Below are 21171 nucleotides of genomic sequence, written 5' to 3'. Positions count from 1 at the left end.
TAACTCATGTGCCATTATTATATATCACCCATGTGCCACACTGGAGCTGCAGAGAAAACTGATCAAACCTAACAGCTGCATGACAGATTTCTTGGTATTGCTCAATTTAGAATCCTATGTATGTAGCAACGGCTCAGACAGTAACATATAGGAAGACAAAGCAGGGCGATTCACAAACCTTGCACAGGAACATCATGTAATGGTGTATGTGTAGAATCACACGGGGAGCATTGCAGCAAGCAAGGATGCTCACTCGCCTTCACCTACCGCTGCTGCCAAAGACTTCTTTGCTGATTGTTACAGGAGCAGCAAAGTTCTAACCCTGCTAACAGGCTGGATTGTAATTTATCAGCATCGTTAGACTATAGCTGCCGCCGTGATAGAAAAATGGCAAAGGGTCACTTTATAGTGTTATGTATCTATATGGAAAATGCCTACAATGATGCCCTGTTAAGGTCTTAAGAGAAAGACTGTTACAATCAGTGCAGCCAGCACCTCTACCATAACAAGTATTACAGGGCATTTTGGGGGGCTGTGTGGCTAATATTCTAGAATAATATTTGTCTAAATATTTATAGGGCTTCATTCACCACAATGTCTGAGCACCTCCAATGGATTTATAAATAGAATAATAACAGTTGCTTTTGATTCGTCCTTCCCAGACTGGAGGAAGCCTGGCTTGATTGGTTTACAGTTTTGTGTGTTGAGTGAGTGTGGTGTGTAGGCACGGGACAGAGCACCTCTTTGTGGGAAAGCAATGTGAAGCAATGAGATTTGCATTTAGTTCTGAGAAGAGTGAACTCTGTGGTCATTCTGACATCATGCAGGAGTGAATTCAAGAGCTTCTTGTGAAAGTTCTGTCTCCCACACTCACACCTCCTTCTATTGATTGGCACTTTCAGTGGAATTCCGCTGCCATGGGAAGGGAAGATTCTAGGACTAGTCCCATGGGAGACTTTGAATGTCACAACCCATCTTAAACAGAGCCCTGTGATCAATGGTGAGCTGAAGTGATATGTTCACGTGGAGTAGTGTTGTTAAGCAGTTGAGTTTGAACCAGTTGGAGGTTTTTCAGAATGTGTGATTTCTTTGCTAGATATAGAGAGTGTCACTCTATTTATCTTAGGTATCCTCTGGCAGAATTACTGTATTATCTGAGCACCTCACAATCTTAAAGTTTTTATTCTCATAACACCTCTCTGAAATAGCAAAGTGCCATTATCCTATTCTACACATGGGGAAGGGCAGCACGGAGGGTAAGTGACTTTCCCAAGGTCCCACAGAAAGTCTGTAGCAGAGCATAGAATTGAACCTGGTCTGTTAAGTTCTAGTCCCTGCTCGTTCCCACTTCCTCCAGCAGAGGCCCCAGGTCTCCCTTGGCTGGGGAGTCCCTCCTCTCTCTTACCCACACAGTGTATGAGCTGATGCCACCAGGAGTCAAGTTCTCAGCGGACCCCTCTGCACTCCACTACACAGGAACAGACTCCCCGTGCACCAGGTCACAACACTCTTTGGCCCGGCAGCTCTTCGGTCCAGATAGATGGGCATTTCTGTGGCATTGCAACCCCATGTGCCAAGTTGCAGCACCACTCATTAAAATTTGACCCAGCTGCCTCTCAGTGGCATTGCAACCACACAGCTGAGGCAATACTCCAGACCGCTCTGGTAGCAGCTATATTGATTTAGTGAGGGACCACTGCTTAAACGTGGTCACATCATGTCCCCTTCCCCCTCCAATACGGCAGCCCATGGGACTTTGAGCAAATGCAAAAACCCTTGGGAGGCATTTGCAACCCTTAGACCACCCTAATTGGCTAAAACACCAAGAAAAAGGGTGAGCTTGCTCAGTGCTTACTTTGTAATGAAAGAGGTGCTGGGGCTCAAGCAATTTTTTTACTGTGATAACTGACATGGCAAGTCCAGAAGTGGTGGGGCTCAGCCCTGGCACAAATTAAGAACTGATCTGGCTATTATTTCTGGCCCAGGTGTGTAGGGGAGTGCAGAGGCATGTGAAGATGGAAAAAAATAATCAAATGTGTCCATAGGTAAAATACACTCCGTGATTTAACAACCAATGGTTTGGTCAGCTCTAGTCATTCTTCTGGCTCTCCAGTCCAAGAATTTGCATTTCTTACTCGGCATAATGTGGATCTAGACTAATAACACAGCTTCTCTGAGAAAGAAAAGAGCTTTCAGATGAAACCACAGCATCTAAATAGTTTATAGCCAATACATGTCTGAGCAAGAAATAACACAGGGCCACTGTATAGCCCAGCTGTTCTATCGTGTTATTCCATGATACTGGGCAAATTGCTGAGGTGTCCTGTGCCTCATTTTGCCTAGCTATGATAACACTGACTTACCTCAGAGCAGGGCTTCCTTCATATTTATAAATGCTCTGAGATTCTTGGGTGAAATATTCTATATAAAGGCAAAGTATTATTATACTTTATCTTGACTGAAAGCATCAGTGAGGATGCCTCTGTTACACTCTTAAGAGAACTATATATTTGAGGCCTGTGTATCAAATATTCTGGAATAATATATTTATGCAGGTACTTATGTGGTTGCCATCACGGTCGCATCTGAGCACCATGTGTTTAACAATAGAAATAACATTCAGAGTCTCTCCTAATCTCTGTTTCCATCCTTCCCAGCCTGTAGCTGAATGGACTTGATTAATTTATAGCTTTATCCTCATATCCCCCCAGGCAATTGGAAGCAGGAAGTATCTGCAGAGCTGGACTCCTGATGTGCAGGGAGCTTATGGTGCCTGTGCAGATTGCAAACATCCTGTGTCCCAGTGCAGTAGACCTACAGCAGCACTGCTCCAGGCAGAGCTCTCTATGTTGGCAGAGACACCGGCAGGATTTCCTCCTTAATTATTACCTAGATGTATCTGTTGCAGATGAGAGAATTACCTATATGGGGTGAGTATAACCCATTCTTTGGCCTTAGGTCCCAACATCTGTCAAGGAGCATTACAAATCCACATGCTGAACTTGCTGCTGTATTTTATTCAACAGATGATCGCTGAGCTAGCTTATGGATAAAAACCGCACATAGTTCCCTATAGCTAATCCAGCAAATAGATGACATATAGTGCTGCCATGAAATGTGTGCCTAATTAATATGTTCATTTCAGAGAGGAATATGCAAATAACTGGTGTGCTGGGCTGGAACCTTCTACATTTGGTCAGATTATAAGCCATTATCATTATCTTCCAGCCCAGGCATATTAGCCATGAATCTGACCTAATTCACTTGTGAGAAATATCCACACCATTGAGGAGTATAACTAAATCAGTATTTTTTTCCTCTAGCTGCCTGTGGGCTTTAAAAACTAACTAAACTGAGAAAATATTCTCTCTTTAGTTCACAGTTTGTAAAGAGCCTCCTTTATTTTGAAACAATAACGAATGGTAGGTCACCAAGCAGTCTGTGAAACTTCTTTTCTTTCTGTGTCATTGCCAATTAACTTTTTAAGCTACATGCTTGTTTGTTAGCTTTTTCCTCGGCAAATCTAAGTATTAATTTAAACAAAGACCAAAAGCAAAGGAAATAGATACATGTAAAACTATAGAGTATATTTTCCCCCTAGTTATGCACAGTACCAGGATAGGCTAGATGTCTATCAAGTCTTTGTCAAAGTGATCGTATTATCCTTCACACTTTTTAGCTGGCTTCAGTGTAAACAGATCCCAAATATTTTTATATCTCATTTTCATTTCTCCATTTATTGTACCACAATTTAAGCCCAGAAACAAGCTAAACTTGTGTTGCCAAAGTTGAGCTGTATTTTTTTCTTTCTTTCTTATCTCCAGGGCTGTCAGAAGTCATTCATCAGGTTCACTGATGAGGCCACAGAAGCAATGAGACACAGACACTGCAATATGGTTCAGTATGGAAGTTGGAACTTTACTTAACTCATACCTAACAGGGGAAACCTCTCCATACTCCCCAGTTCCAGTGCAACTTTCAGCAGATACCAATGGCCCCGATGCACTATTAGCCTGAGGGTGAGGGTGATGGCCAGGTCTGATCTACTCCCTCAAGCCTACCAAAGGACCCTGACTTGACTCCAGAGTCCTGACCAGCTCCCCTCCTCCAAGCTGGAGGAGAAATGAGATGAGGAGAGCCACAAGCTGCACAGGACAGAGGCAAACACCCTCACTATGCCATGTGAATGCCCAACACCAATGCCCAGGCAGCCCACTGGATTACCGGGACCTCAGTCAGATCCTTTCTAACCCCCCACCATCACAGTGGAGCCTGCCAAAGTTGTGACAATTTTAATGTAAACTTCCCAAACCAGACCTACATGATGTTGAGTGGAAGGAGAAAAAACCCACACTGCAGTTTGCTGATTTTTGCCAAATGATAAAAATCCCTTCCAGCCCCCCAAACCGTCTATTAACCAAGCCCCCCTCACAGTGTCCCCTGAGCCCCGGCAAATAGATGAAGGATGGGGCTGAAACAGGGAAGCCCATGTCTATGCCACCAAGGTGGAAGACTGTATCAACACTTCCTCTCTGTCCACCAATACTACAGAGGAGCCCAGCACCTCCCCGATGGCAGTAGCTGTGAATAGGACAGGCCCAGAGGCTCAGCCCAGATGCGACCTGTGACGCTTCCCTCCCCCTGTGCCAGACACCACAAGCATGGTACAGAGGGGGAAAAGAGAAGAAGCAGTCCCCAGAAGCTGAAGGTGAAGGGACGGAGCTATGAAGGGAGTGTTTCCACTCCTTTCAGCCCCCCTCCCCAGCTAGTGAAGTGAGCAATTTCATAACATGCTTAGCTCATAGTAGTTTACTGGCTGCATTTACAGTATAGAAACCTGTAACTCTGCCTTTACCAGCAGACATCACAGTGAAAACACAGTCATTTCTATGGGTTTTGTAAGATAAACATGTGTGGAGCTATCTCAAAGGGCCAAACTGTGCTAACCTTCTTCACATGGAGTAGTACCTTACTCTACGAGTAGCCCATCTGGTTTCAGTGGAGCTACTTAGAAAGTAAGGTCCTATTGAATGTGAGTGGCACAATCTGGTCCTAAATCATTAGTGAAGTTATCATAATTTGAAGTGAACATTCCAACTACAGTACAAAATATTGCTGAAAAAATATGGAATAGCTGTTGGTGTTTAATATTCCTGTTTAAACTGGCAAGCAAATCGCAGTCATTAAAACCAAAAGGTAATTTAGTCTGAGTGGTAAGATACAGCAGAAAAGCATTTAAAACCAAAATTACATATTGGTTTGGAGATATTTGATACAGTAATAGTAATAAATAATACAAATTTCCATTTAGATGCGTAGTATCTGTGGATCTGAAAGCTCTTTGCAAAAGGCAAGTACAGAATTCCTATCTCATTTTGTGTGTGGGGAGGGGCGGGTTTCAGAGGTGCAGACAGAATGGGTTGTTCAAGACAATATCAGAGTCAGAAAAAGAACCTAGAATGCTTGATTCCCAGTTCTGTGTTCAGTCCACTATCTCCTTCCACACATGGAGATATCGGAAATCAATTAAACAAGAAGCTAAGAAAAGGACCCATTACTCGACATCTGTTTGGAGTAGTGAACAAACATTATTCCCAGGAAAGGTGTTTCTTTATTTAAATAAAAATTAGTGCCAATAAAAACAATAAACTATAAATATATAAGACAATTATATACAACTCAGTATATACACCATTTTTACAGCTACAAATACATTTATACTAAAATAAAAGGATGGAGGAGAAAGCAATGGAAAATGTGACAACTCACATGTCAGTCTCAGTTGGAAAGTTTCAGGATTCAAGTGATTCCAGGCAAAGTGCCAAATTTAATTTGGCTTCTTACAAACTTAAACAGCCCCCTTTGGAGTAAATCTATCAAAAGCTTTATATGGTCTGATCTAAAGCTCACTGAAGTCAATGGAAAGAAAATCACTGACTTCAAGAGGTTTTGGATCAGGCCCCTAGTGACCAATAGAGCTTTTTCCAACCACAAATATCCCCTGCTGTATAAGAAGGCTGAAGTGATATGTCTGTATAGCCTCTCACATTATATTAACCCTTCAAAGTGAAAACAGAGCTCCCACTGCTGAACAGCAGGAGTACAGAGGACTTTTGCCTCAGTTAATTTCTGCTGCTGTGTTCATGTTTTTCAAACTGTCTCTCAAGCTCTAATGCCAATGGATAAATCAGAGCTATTTTAACTCAGGAAGTATGCAGGGACATTTTATAAGCATATTCCTGTGCAGTGCTTTAAGATTTCAGTTCTTTGCTGTTCTGCGTAAGAACTAATCTATGCATAATGTTATAATAAAATTTCATGCATGATTGAAGTAATCATACTTTGATACAATATTAACCTTTGCTTATTTAGAAAAAATGAAGTAATTTAGTAGCTAATGCATTTGTAAAACCACACTGCCATTCGATGAGGAAAAGTGTTACAACAGTGGTTTAAAAAAATTACTGATCACAATACAGAAATGCATGTGCCACACATGCAAGCCAATAGTGAAAGAAAAAGGAACAGACAAAAAATGCAACCTGATGTTTATCTACATTGGTTTCAGTGGAAGGGTCAAATTCTCTGATGGTGTAAATGGGCACAACTTCCTAGACTTCAATGGAGAATTTCACCCTGAATGCTTAGGGTGCAATGGTCCCCTTGAAGTCAAATGGGAGTATAGCCATTGACTTCAGTTAGGCCAAGGTTTCACCCTTAATAGTTAAAATTCTGCTCTCAGTTATACCCATGAAAGACCATTTATTTCAATTCAGTGCAACAGAGCAGAGCTAGCATTTCTAGCTCTTACAGTTTGTAGCAAAGATCTTTTAACATGTTTTGCACTGAAAGATCTCTGACTTTTGCATTCAAATTTATATTGCTAAATGCACATTTCTAATTGGTCATGTGAAGTCTCAGGCATCTTCAAGTAAAACTGCAGTGATCTGTGGCTTGCCAGAAGGAAACACAGTAAAAATACTTCTAGTAGATCACATATCTCTGACAATGGACATTAACAATGATGATTCAAAACTAGTCACTTACACTTGGATAACTACTCTCAACATTTCCCAGACATTTGCAGAATTTTGAAATATGCAGAGGATATATCAGTAATAGTTACCTACTGAGAAAAATATTCTCCATGTTCTTAGCATTTACAGTAAAAAAACAGCATTCAATTTTCTAATTAGTTTAAAAAAAACTAGTTTTTAAGTTTCACTTTGATGTTTGTGTATTTGATTCCTCATCTTGCCAGCTTTCAATAACATATTAGGCTCTGGAGCACAGCTACCTGTTGAGAGTTCATTGAACAGGAAAGTAAAACTGCAAGATCTTAACATTAGTTCCACTCACTCTTTTGCTAGCTGATGGGGCTGCTTTTCAAAGGCCTGCAAGTGCTAGGAATTTTGGTGGATGTTTTCCGAAGACCCTTCACTGCTCTCATTGAGAAGGGCTTCTGACGCTTCCCCCAGCTCAGCATCCAGCACTTCCTCTTGAATGGTGAAGTGAATATCAGGTGAGGAAGACTCCGAACTCACACTGCTTCCCTCCATGGAGCAGACAGCACATGACAAAGATGGTACCATACTCTCTTGCAGCACATTTAGCATCATGGGGATCTGGACAGACCTCAGTCCTGACACGGTTGGCCGAGATTTCATGGCTTCTCCCCAACGCCTTTCTTCATCTTTGTAGAGCAGAAGCAAATTGGATTTCTTTTCTTTCCTCTTGGATTTCATGTAGCCCAGCATTATTCCCATTAAGAAGATCCCATAGAAAGACATGACAATCAGTATGTAAAAGTACTCATTGCCACTGCTGTTGTTCTTCTCCGGAGTCTGAGGTTCAGCAGTCAACATGGTTTGGGTCATGTTTGTATGATTCATCTTCAATATCAAAACACTTTTGCCAGAATTTAAGCCTAGAAGAGAACATGTGTGTTAGGTATCAAAACTCCAGATCAGCTATTTGAAAACAAGCCCCTATAGACATTCATGAATTAAAAACCCAGGCTGTTCTTTGTCACTCACAGTGTGATCTTTTAAAAGCTGGCAGAACCCAACACACTGAAGTTTGCATAGTCTACAGTATTTGGGCAATAACTAATCTTTTAATCTAATGAAATATCATTCAAATACAGAAAGTGTTATACAGAGAGTATACAATATTAAATTATAATAAATACAACTTTAAAATATACCAAAACCCAAATATGGACATTTAGAATTATGAGTAAAAGTGGAAAATACTCTACAAGTCACGTTTATGTAACTGAAACTGGCAATTCTGCTGGTTGCCAGTGTTTCAATAGGAAAAACAAAGTTAAAAGTGTTATTGCATTGAATGGTGTGGGAGAAAGAAAAGAGACGTGAGCCACTTACGTGACTATGCAAATAATTCCTTACTTCACAAAGCTCAAGAGATCCTTCCTCTGCCAAATGCTGGGTATTCTGAAAACTTTGCTCTGCTGCAGTCAGAATATATAGTCTCTCAAGAAATGTGTCATCACGTGTCCTGGAGGCAAAGTTTATAATAGTTTTGGGTTGGAGTCAACAGCTGAACTCAAAGGATTGCAGTTCAACCCACTGAACTCTTGACAGCTGTGAAAAGAAAAAGGGTTGGGAATTTAGAGTTACTTTTTCTTAACCAGCACAGCACCAGATCTTTCAGGTTGAAAATCTGTTCCCTCCTCCGCTTCCCCCCACTACAAAAAATACTAAATTTGAACACCGAAAGCTGTTGTACATAACAAAAACTCCGTTAATCATAAACTCCCCTTTGTCATAAAATACAGAAAAATACATTCACGGTTTTATAGTACACTGTGGAGAAGGCCTGCTGCAGCCAGGTACAATGTTACTGCTTTCCCTGAAGTCTGTTGGGGGCCAGATTCTCTGGTGCCCTGAACCTGGTGTAGTTATTTAAACCATGACAAATGGAGAGCAAAATGCTTCCACATTGGAATGGTGGTGGCATCCATCTACTTTGCTCTCACTTTGCACAAGGAGCAGGGCAATGGAGAATCAGGTCTTAGATCCTGAATGAACCTTTCTCGGTAAAACACCCTTGTGTATAAAATGGTAGTTTTCAGTAGGATCAGTAAGCTAATAATACTTAGTATTACAGGGTCATGTTCACCCTGAAGCAGAGATTTAATGATAGGCGCTCTGCACCATTGAAACCGATGGCTAGGCTGCCATTACAGGATGCTTCTGTAACTCCGCATGAAAATCAGGGTGCATCAAGGTCTCTGTGCCAGCCCCTGATAGCCCAGCATGGAGGACAGCACAGGGAGCAGACTAGCGAGTGAGTCCACAGAACCTACAATTGCACTGATCAATTGAACCTAACTACTATCTCCTATAAGTGGCACAAGGAGCTTGTGACTATTATGCCACCATAGGCTCCAGTACATGCTGTAGGAGGCAGGAGGCCTATGCTGCATCTTGGACTTTCACCTCTGCATGGCCCCCACTCCCACACAAAGCCTGATTAGCCAGGCCCCATGCATATTATGTGAATGTCTCCCATAGTGGATCACTTCAAGGATGTTTATGTAACAGGACGCTTCCGTTCCAGACAATATTTTACCAAGGTTGTGGAATTTACCCATTGTAGGTTCTGAACTTTTCCACAGTAAATTGTGGCTTCCTTCAACAGGCTCCAAATGCTTTACAGCATCATGTCCTCTCAGCATCCCTATGCTATATTGGTTTATATTATTATACCCATTTTATAAGTGGGTAAGCCAAAGTACAGAGAAGGAAAATGATTTTTAATGAAATTCTTAAGTCCAGGTGATACAGAACACAAGCCATATCCATTTTCTACTTTGATGTGTTTCCTTTTTCTATAAGGCCCATAGATAGAAAGACTAAACCAGCAGGAAGGATTCCCCTCCCCGTCCCTTGAAACTGAGGACCTGCTCTCTAGGATGTTGATTTTATTCTCTCCTCACACATTCCCATATGATAGCGCAGGAGATGTTGATGTTGGACTAATGTCTATTGGGATTTCATATGACAAAATCTGTCTGCAGCACCCTCTTGCCAAGTCTGCATTTTTCCTCCATGTTCCCTACAGATTACTGAGCAGAAAGCACTAACATAAGAGTGGGCTTAAATGCCTATCATAGAATACCAGGGTTGGAACGGACCTCAGGAGGTCATCTAGTCCAACCCCCTGCTCAAAGCAGGACCAACCCCATATCAGTGCAGGACTCCCATTTGTCTGGTTACCTTTGAGAATTTTCTTTGATATTCCTGTCAGCTTCATATCACAGCCACCTCCCTCCCAGCCAAGAGGGCTAGATGATATCCTGCCCCAATAGGCCTCCCACCTGGCTGTGGGAATTTAGAATTCAACACATTAAAGCCCGTGGGTTATATTTTTCCCCTCAGATAAGCATGCAAGACTTCCATGGACTTGGACAGAAGAGACAAAGATGCATCCAAGGTTAACATTTGGCCCAGTGCAATACATCCTAGCAGGGTGAAATCTCCTCCCCATGCCCAAGTAAATGGGCTTTGTGCAGGGAACCAACTGGTAGTTGGGGGTAGGGGAGCACAGAGACAGGGAGAAGGGCAGCTCTTCAGATCCTCTGCAGTCACTGCTCCAGCTCCTGAACTGAAACAGGGACATGTGAGAACCCCCAGTGCAGAGAACTGTGTCTACCTACATACTTGTAGCCTCTTATTCCACCTAAACTATCATGGTCTCACACTGTCCAGTCTCCGATCTTCACCCCATCACACACTAGCAGCCATGGCATGGAGCCATATGCAGAAGGTAGAACTCCCTTTTGCACCTGCTCCGTAGCTTCCCATTCCCCATGTGGTGAAATGGTATGTAAAATAATACTGAATTAAATTGCTGCAGCAAGTCAGAGCACAAGAAAGCTGTGCAGGTACCACAGCCCAAACAGTTATGCAATTCCTTGAATTTTGACTGAGAGGGGAATGGATGTGCATGATGTCCCCATTTTTGCTAGGGGAGGAGACACTAACCCCTTTTGAAATGGTAAAGAGGAGGGGTAGAGGGACACTGAGGTGATGATGGGTAACAGGGTGACATGGTGGAGATGATGTCAGATGTTAGATGGCCAGGTTATTTCTGGGCTTGTGGATGAGAGTTCTGAGGACAATAGTCAATTACAGCACTGGATTTTATAGCAAATTTTTTTATAGATTTTATAGAGTGCAGTGGTAAGAGGATGGAGAACACCTTCCAGTTGAATAATGGCAAGTTTAGGGTGCTTTCCTCAGTCTTTACATAGTAATAATTAAATCCTTGTCTTTGTGTTATCAGCTCAGAAACAGGAAGTATCTCTAAGTTATTTGTTGAATACAAAGCTTATATAGAATCCAAAATTGCACTAACATCAGCGGGAGTTGGGGCTGAGTATGGGGCTTGTCCTAAAGAGGTATCACATTGTACTGTTTAATTAGCAACCGTTACTAGAGCTGGCTCAACAATTTCTGCCTGAATTTATCTTTCCCATCAAATCAGCAGTATACACCACACTGACCAGTGGGAAATGAGGGTGTTCAATATACAGCGTCGTGGCAGTTTTGATTTGGAAAAAAACTGGAATGGATCATTTTCATAAGATTGACAGGGGACATTTAGTTTGTGTTTCAAAACGACTTCATTTCAATATTTTTAGTCTATAAAATTTAAATCAGAATGAAACTTTTTGATCAACCCAAAACATTTTTTTCCAGAATTTCATTTTGAGGGAAATTTCAATTTTTTTGTTCCATTTCAAAACAGAAAAAAATTGCAAAAATTACAGAATTTCCTGTGGAAACAACAGCTCTGGCTCCTGCACAGCTTTCGTTATTATCCATCTTCACTCATCTTTGTCATGAGGAGAATCTTACTCCCAGCATGATCTATAAAAATTAGTTTATGAACAGTCTGCTGTTGCCCCTCCTATTTCCATCCCCCGGAGGTTTCCAGGGCTACCAAAGGAGAAGAGAGGAATGGCCAGCCAATCAAGAAAAATTATAACATTGAAAAGGTCACCTCCCCTCTCCTGGATTGCCTTGAGCAGCTAGTCCGAGAAAGGCACTCACATCCTAATGAGTCTTTTGTGAAAATAAGTAACATGAATGGAAGCAGGGCTGGCTCCAGGCACCAGCGAAGAAAGCAGGTGCCTGGGGCAGCCAATAGAAAGGGGCGGCAGCCCGTCCGTTGTTGGGGCAGCACGCCCAGGTCTGCGGCGGCACTTCAGCGACAGGTCCTTGACTCCCTCTTCCTCTTTGGCAGCACTTCGGCAGCCGCTTAATCAGGTTTTCCTTTTTTTTTTCTTCGCCTCTTGAGGCAGCAAAAAAGCTGGAGCCGGCCCTGAATGGAAGTGGCATATCTTTAAGAATAACAACAAGACTTTGTTCTTCTTTAAACACCCTTCATCCAGGGACTCAAATATTCATTAAGGCTCACAGCATCCCCATGGGTAGGTATCTATCTGATGACAAAGACAGCAAGGCCCAGGGGATGGTAGAACATGAACCCACACTCAAAATAAAGGTTAGGAGAGAGGAGAAAGGGAAATGGCACAGACACAATCCATTATCAGTACAACGTGAGCTGCAGCAAGCAGTTTCCCCCAGAGAGCCAGACAAGTTGCTGCAGGCTGAAGTGGAAAATACAGGCTTAACCCTTTGGGGACCACTGTGTTCCCAGTGCTGAATTTATGTGCCAGTTTCTATCTAGTAAGTCAGAAAGACTGCTGTTACATAATTACCCAGGCTTGATTACATGAGCTGCTGAAGCACCCTCAACTCCCATTAGTCCATATGCATATGTACAAAGTTCTCTAATGGTTTTCTTCTCTGAAGCAATCATTTTAAAATTGATGTGAAAGAAAGGGAAGAGAGTCAGGGGAGTATTATGAGAAGTGAAACTTTAATGGGGATGGCAGGTCAGATATCTACAGCTGAAAAAGGAAATGGGAGACCTTTCATTGTACAAATATTTACTAAATTGTGGCTCAGAACATTTGGATACTACAACTGAAAAGGGAGAGTAAAGGATAATTAGTATCTTGAGTTTACATATATGATTTCATTTAAGCTAAAATTGGTGATCGTGAGGTATCTGACACCTGAAAGAAGCAAGCAAAAAGAGCACTGATGTTTGATTGATTGTTCCTTTTGAAAAAGACCTGCCACTTTAACATGTGTGCTGACATTTGGGCCCATCATGAAAGCATAAGTCTGTCTAAAGGTATGATCCAGATCACTGAAGTCAATTTCCATTAACTTCAATGGGCTTTGAATCCGATCCAAAGCAAATGTCAGAGCAGAAGTGATGGATATTATAATAATAGCTGCCAAACTCTCAAAGTTGCCATTAGGAATCCTTTCCTGTAAAGACACTGACTGCTGCATAAAAGTGCAAAACCATTATTAACCTGCCACATCTAACGTCAGAGCACCTCTCACATTGCTCTGTGTTTCGATGTAACTTTCCCTCTCTCTCAGTTGTCTCTCACCATACCATATAAATGTATAACTTTTTTCCTTATACACACACCTTCCCTGCCTCCTTTTCTGGAGCAAAATAATCACCTGCTCCTACAGCAAAATCCACAATGCTGCACACATACCCATTGGCAAGAAGTGACTTCCTTTCCAGTTAATAGCTGCTAAAGGCAAACATTACAAGCCCAGTGTTCATAGCACCAATGGGTAAAATGCAGCATTAATACTGGTCTGATAAAACAACTGAAATGTTCATACAATATATAGTGAACTCTCCGTTCTCTAAGTCAAAATATATTTTTAAAAATCAGCAGAGCCTTCCAGTGTTCTGTCTTAAAAAAACAAAAAATAACTACATTTAAGAATGTCTCTATATTACAATATGCACAGTGTGCGAGGCACTTGACAAATATATATAAAAGACACCGCCGCTGCCCTGAATACCTTCCAATCTATGTACAGAATATTCAGACCTAAAGAGAGGAAGGGAGGCAACACAGTCCAGTTTGACAGAGGAGTAGAGTATGACATATGTCCTGTGTTTCCACGCTGGGTTTGTTTTTTGGTTTGTTACTTAATTAAATTAAAATTACAGTTAATTTTCAAAACAGTGTTTAGAACTACCTGCCACTGTTCCAGAATCACCATGGGGTGAATGGAACTCTAGTTTCTTTGGCTTTGTCTTTACAAGGAAAATTAGGACTCATCATTCTTAACTGGTGGTAGCTAATATGGAGTCAGTACAATTTTTACCACTGTGTCCTCTAATACCGCTCAGGGTAGTTCTAGTCAACCTGGTGGTTAAAAAAGCAGTGGCTTTCTACACTATCTTTCCTACACATGGTAGGGTAGTGGTGAAAAATTGCCCAAATGAGTCTGGTGTAGACATGGCCGTGTTAATGATACTATATTAAATTCCCAGCAGGAAGCAGAGACTTTTGAGGTAGATTAGGTTCCTGAACTTAGGTGTTTGACTTAACAGCAGTATTTTAGAAAGAAAGAAAGAAAGAAATGAAAAAATCTGGGATTTTTTCTGGAAAAAAATGTGATTTTTTTTTAAATCAATGGCTCTACTATATATATATGTGTGTGAGTGTGTGTGCAATAGAAAGTGCTACAGATACCATTGTAGGTTTGACTATGCCTATAAATGTTGATTTAATAGCATAGCACCTACTGTTTATTGTTATTTTTCTGCACATAAAGAATTTAAGATGGCTGCTATCCTCCCCTAGTTTTAGAGATGGACTTTTTCTGTCTCAAATTCATGCAGAAAAACAAAATATACATTTCTGTTCTTTTAGTAACAGGAATCTGGTACAAATATTTACTTCCATCGGTAAAAAGATGTCTTATGATGGGACATGCACGTGTCCTGTGAAGCTTTCCTGATTCTAACATACTCAGAATCAGCATCATAATGTGACACTGGGGAAGGCTTCTTTCCCAACAGGTTGTGAATAAAGAGATTGAGTTTTCAAGAATCCCCTTAAGCATAAAAGATGCTTATCCAAATAGATAACTGAAACTAAGGCCTTGTCTACATTAATGAGGTAAATCAATCTAAGTTACGTAAATTATGTAACTTAATTCGACATAGCTTAGATCACTTGAAGTGGTGTCTACACCATGCTATGTTGATGGAAGATGGTCTCCCATTGATATAGCTTCTGCCTCTCATTGAGGTTTAGTACTGAAGTTGATGGGAGAGCGCTCTCCTATCAACTTATCGCGTCTTCACCAGACCCACTAAATCGACGCCACTGCATCAATCGCAATAGCGCCAATTTAGCCTGTAGAGGAGACAAGCCCTCAGGCTGAGTTTAGATTACAACTCGACTTTGTCTTCTTCAAACAAAAGAACTTTCTGTTAGCTCATTTCTTGTTCTGCAGTCATCATTCATTTACAAATCTGATTGCACTTATCCCTTCTGCTTTTCACTTCTGCTAGCTCAGTGGAAGCCAAGCATGGTTATTTGTTGGTTTTTTTAGAAATAACATTTATAACAAAGACAGAAGAAAAGTGAATTGATGCACTTTATAAGACTATATTACACACAAGCCATGAAATGATATGGTAAGGACTGGGGATCCAGTGGCTTTAGAACTGCCCTTTATTGGCAAAGATACAATGGGAATTCTCATGGCCTATAATACTTCAAAAAATATTTTAAAAAATAGACAGGAAAATAACCACTGGGGAAATCAAATACCCTGAAGTCAAAGAGACAGTTGTTGCTTAGTTTTAACTAAAGCCAGCCAACTCAGTTACTGTTTCTTGTAACATGAAAATTGTAAAGAGGCTAATGTTTTAGACCAGGGTTTCTCAAACAGGGGTTGCCGCTTGTGTAGGGAAAGCCCCTGGCGGGCCGGGCCGGTTTGTTTACCTGCCCCGTCCGCAGGTCCGGCTGATCGCGGCTCCCACTGGCTGCAGTTCGCCGCTCCAGGCTAATGGGGGCTGCTGGAAGCAGCACAGGCCGAGGGATGTACTGGCTGCTGCTTCCAGCAGTTCCCATTGGCCACCATTGCTGGACCTGCGGACGGCGCAGGTAAACAAACCGGCCCGGCCTGCCAGGGGCTTTCCCTACACAAGCGGCGACCCCTGTTTGAGAAACCCTGTTTTAGACCAATTAGTGCCAGGGCCGCCCGGAGGGGGAGGGGGGGGGACAAGTGGGGCAATTTGCCCCAGGCCCTGGGCCCCACAGGGGCCACAACGAGAGTTTTTCGAGGCCCCTGGAGCAGGGTCCTTCACTCGCTCTGGGGGCCCCGGAAAATTCTCGCGGGGCCCAGGCCCCCAGAGCTTCTTCCGCTCCGGGTCTTCGGCAGCAATTCGGCGGCAGGGGGTCCTTCCGCTCTGGGATCCGCCACTGAAGTGCCCCGAAGACCCATGGCGGGGGGGATCCTTCCACCCCGGGACCCGTCACTGAAGTATTGGGTCTTCAGCGGCAATTTGGCGGCGGGGGTCCTTCCGCCCCGGGACCCGCCGCCAAAGTGCTGGGTCTTTGGCGGCAATTCAGCAGCAGGGAGCCCCCGCCACCGAAGACCCCAGGCCCCCTGAATCCTCTGGGCGGCCCTGATTAGTGCAGTGCTGACTTACTCCTATTGAATTAAATGGGAATTTAGGGTGTGTAAAGAATACAGCATAAGGCCCACTGTATGTTTTCTTCACAGAGTGAGTATGCGTTCTGCTTAGTTATCTGCCTTTCTGGAATCTAAAATACCTAACAACATATAGGAAATATTTCCTGTTACTAATACAGATTAATAATAATAATATTGGTGGAAGCAATATTGGACAGGTTGGACAAAATTAAAATAAACCACTCCAATAAAGGCATCGTGGTGTCTTCACCAAGGTTGAACCAGCATAATCTCTCTCCAGGGCACCAGCAAGCAACTGTGCCTAGCTAACAGCTCAACAGGAACATCATCCTGACCTTCTCCTCCCCCACACCAAACCAAGCCATGAGAGGAATCTTCAGTCTGCTCTCCCAGAAAATGGTGTTCAGTAAGGGATGGATAGGATAAATTGTGCTTTCTCAGTTCCACCCACAAAATCCCACTGGTTCATTGAGGGAGCATAGCCGTAGATGAACAAGCTGCATTATCTTTTTTTTTTTCAATCCTGGATAAAATGGTTTACAAATAAAAAGCTGTTCATGTTGTTTCACAGCCATCTCAGAGTAGCATCCCAGGTCGCTATGACCTTAATAGCATAACAGATGTCATTTTCACACAGATAACAGATGTTGAACTATATCTCCAACATACAAGGCACTCGGGCTTTCCTTCAACATCAGGCAGACACATCACATGCATTTGTAACATTTCCTCCAAGATTTTTTTCTTGAGATAGTCACACTATTGCAGCTGTTGTAAGGAAAATGCCATACTTCATTAATGTTTGAACTACACTCTGATAGCCTCTATCTTTGCATGATTATACATGCAGACCAGCATTCTGCAGTCCTTTTTGTATTGTGTTCCCTTTAAAGCCCAGGTGTTAAAATGGTGGCATTTATTATTCTCCAGTTTTGTAGCTCAGGGGATTGAGTCTAAGGACTGTATTAATTTTTGGCATAAAAATATCCTCAGAATTGCTCTTTGTACCATTATCCCAAAAGTCTGCATTAACACCAATAGCAGGAGAACTGAAGACCACAGAAAGGAGGATGTGGGTGAGTAAATTCAGGTGTGTAGGAGAGAGGGGATATATAAGTGTATGAATTAGTCCCATTTGCAAGTGACAGTCTTTTTTATTATTATTATTCTGCATGCCAATGAAAAGGGACTTAAATAGTAAATTCCTGATTCCAAGGCTGAAATTTTGGTCCCATTGAACTTAATGGGAGTTTTGCCATGGGCCCAGGATTTCCCACCAGGTCCATGGACAGGAAGAGAAGATTAGTAACTAGAATGCACAGTGGGTCCTAAAAATGGGCTCTGATCAACTCATGAGTTTGACCTCACAAAGCTCTAATGAAACAGTCCCATGAGTCCATTCACTTCTAGTCAATGTGGCTGTGACGCAGGGCAACTGCTCTTTATGGGGAATTAGGGCCCAATCTGGCTGTGACTGCCTTATGAAGGCCCCACCTGGGGGTAATTGACTGCCCCAAGTGGCTGATTAATAAACAAGCACCTGGACCTAAAAAGCTTCACCAAGTTCAGTTAGAAGGATCTCTGAAGGGAGACAGGAGATTTCTGAGGAGGGGAGTTACTAAGAGAAACCTGAGCCAGAGAGCTGTGCAGGAAGCCTAGAAGGTAAGCTCCCTGGGGAACCTACCAGGACAGGGAACCTTTAAGAAGAGAAAACAAGAGCCTCCTAGATAGAAGGCTGCAGCCAGCAGACATCCAAGAGGGCCTGGTCTCAGCCAGGAGTCCACCAGACATTGGCCAGAAGCCTGCCCTGGCAAGGGTCACCCACTGTCCATGGAGAAGAGTTGCAGTGGATGGCCTTCCAGAGAAATGATATTATTCCAGTAGGGGCAAGAGGCCTAACACCAGAGGCAGAGACTGGTACCAAAAGAACCCTGGAGGAAGAGCCTGGGTAGTGGTGAACACTGGACTCAGGTGGAGGACACGGACTGAGAATGACCTAATTGCCCCACTGGGATGTAAGTCATATGTTCTGTGTTGACTGTTTGAACTTATTGATACCCTGTGTGAGGGGGAAAAAATCAAGTAAAGGCTCATCCGCAACACTATGACCACATGCTGGATCAGCCTGGAATCGTGACAGGTTGCAAGAGTGTAAATGAGCAGAGATTTTGTCACTACATGCAAAATACAGGTCAGAAGACACCACCACCCCCAGTGACAGACAGGCTCTTTTACCCGTACCCTGAATCACCACAACCCCAGATAGTCTTCATTGTTGGAAGTCCATTGGAGTCCCAGGATCAAGTTAAGTCTACTGACCTCCATCAGAACTGCTGGGCAGGGGTGGCAGTGCAAACATTTCTTTCCAGTAAGGTGGGTAAGGTTTCCCCTCCAAGAAGCTAACAACCAGGAGCAGAATTTCAAAATAAAGGCCTTGACTACTCTAGAAAGTTGTAATAATAAAGTGCAACTGACACAACTATTTTGACAGGGAGTTCAAGCTTGTTTGCTTCCCCTAGCACACTATAGTTCACACAGAGTCAATTTGTATGGGCAAAAGCACGTTGCATGGTGGGTAGGCATCCCACTGTCCTCTGCACTGTCTTCAGGCACCCTCCATTATGGAAAACGGTCACCAAGTATTGTCTCCCCTCCTCCCCAAAAAATGTGAGTTATGCTGATTACATTAAAAAAATGTAGACAAGGTCTATGCAAGTAGGTGGATAGAAAATTAACTAAAATTTGTGAAAATTAATATTTCATAATGCTGTAAGAGAAAGTAAAACCCAGTCTGAAAGATAATACAAAGTCTGAATCTCTGCTAGCAGCAGGACGGTTTCTCTGAGTGACACATAGCCTTCCCAGGTTCCTTTCTCTCAGGCACAGATATTCACACTGAAGCATTTGGTGAGAAATAATCACTCCTTGTATATTTTAATAATAATATTGTTAATCCAATGGAATTATTATTTTCCCTATTTTAGTCCTAAATTGTATCTGTTGGCTAATGACATGGAATTAGCCACCCAATGTAAACAAGGCACAGCTGATACACAGAAATGTGTGTGGTCTTTTTAGCTATACATGCTAGAAGTGGGTTATTATTTTACAACCATCAAAAAGAATTCAATGAAAGGAAGTGATGCAAGAACAGGGGATTCTGCAGTTTCACAAGAGTCTCTTGAAGTGAAGCACATCTAGGGAATGTGGCAAATTGCCAGTACTGTTATGCTGGGTCTCGCACTTTCTCTTCTTTGGGGAAGGTTCAGGGCACCATTGATTGCCTCTGAACTGGTATTTTTAATTACCCCACTAGTGTCCTTGAGGAGTGGAGTGGAGAGGGAGGGACCTGGGCCCGCCCTCTTCTCCAGGTCCCAACCCAGGGGCCCTGAGGTTAGTGGTGAACCACTTGTACTGGTGGTTCCTTCCCCTGGGTTACTTCCCTCTCCTGCCCTTCAGCTTGTGGAGGGGCTTCTTGCCTTCCTTCTACACAAGCCAGGTGCCCCTTACCTAGGGTTTTTGGACTTCTCAGCCCACCGCAGCACTCTTCCAAACTTTCCTTTTGTCTCTCTTCAAAACTGTTCTCTGCTTCAACTCCTTCAAACCGCTCTCTGCTCCAACCAAACCTTTCTGCTCCAACAACCCACACTGTCTGACCTGAAGCAGGAGTTTATATCATGTGACTCACTGCTGGTACTCTAATTGGCTTCAGGTGCTCTAGTTAATCTATAGCAAACCTTCCACCCCTTGCAGGGAATAAGGCTCCCTGCTAACACTCTCCTGCTGCCCTCTGGCCATGCTGTATCACAGGAAGGATATTTTTATTTGACTGGAAATATTAGAGAATAATATCCCCAGAGATACGTGTTAAAGGTGAACAAAGACTAGTCACATGCTCAATTCATATTCACTTGTATAATAAAGAGAATTTTGATGTGCCCCCAATGTTCATGAATATTCCTGTGTCCCATTTCATGAATATTTGAATGCTCAAGCTTCAATCAACTGCTAGTGAATAGAAAACATTAAATGCAGGGTTTCTCAAACAGGGGACGCCGCTTGTGTAGGGAAAGCCCCTGGTGGGCCGGGCCAGTTTGTTTACCTGCCCCAGCCGCAGGTCCAGCCGCGGATCACCACTCCAGGCCAATGGGGGCTGCTGGAAGCAGCGCAGACCGAGGGACATACTGGCCGCCACTTCCAGCAGCTCCCATTGGCACAGAGCAGTGAACCGCGGCTACTGGGAGCTGTGATCAGCTGGACCTGCGGACGGGGCAGGTAAACAAACCGGCCCGGCCCGCCAGGGGCTTTCCCTACACAAGCGGTGACCCCTGTTTGAGAAACCCTGATTAAATGTAAGTGTTAATACTTTCTGACAAAATTTTGAACTGTATATTTAATTGTAAGATCAACAGTTCAGGTGTGTTGGTTACTTACATAAATCATCCAATCAGGGAACAAACAATAGTAATGTTATGTAAATTGTCCAACACAGCATGACAAACTCTTTGCTAGCATGCTACTGATCAGGAATCAATTTGCTGATTCTTCAGCAGCCATTCTAAAGAAAGTCCCATGC

The 21171-nt window shown here is 42.8% G+C and overlaps 1 protein-coding gene across 2 annotated transcripts; it reads right to left on the bottom strand.

Moving 5' to 3' along the window:
- Positions 1-5601: 5601 nt before the first annotated feature.
- On the bottom strand, positions 5602-8596 carry KCNE4 (potassium voltage-gated channel subfamily E regulatory subunit 4). 2 transcript variants are annotated; one of them, XM_045029407.1, is made up of 2 exons: positions 8412-8596; positions 5602-7927 (listed from the first exon to the last, which is right to left on the bottom strand). In XM_045029407.1, the coding sequence occupies exon 2, from the start codon at positions 7890-7892 to the stop codon at positions 7404-7406; it is 489 nt and encodes a 162-aa protein (XP_044885342.1). In that variant the 5' UTR covers positions 7893-7927; positions 8412-8596; the 3' UTR covers positions 5602-7403. The 2 variants fall into 2 exon arrangements, with proteins under 2 accessions (XP_044885342.1, XP_044885340.1); XM_045029405.1 differs by having other exon boundaries at positions 5605-7927; positions 8388-8593.
- Positions 8597-21171: the final 12575 nt, after the last annotated feature.

Source organism: Mauremys mutica, chromosome 9 (genome assembly GCF_020497125.1).
Source record: "Mauremys mutica isolate MM-2020 ecotype Southern chromosome 9, ASM2049712v1, whole genome shotgun sequence".
Taxonomy (NCBI): domain Eukaryota; kingdom Metazoa; phylum Chordata; order Testudines; family Geoemydidae; genus Mauremys; species Mauremys mutica.
Note: the sequence above shows the minus strand (reverse complement) of the source record. Positions and strands in the feature narration are given on the sequence as shown.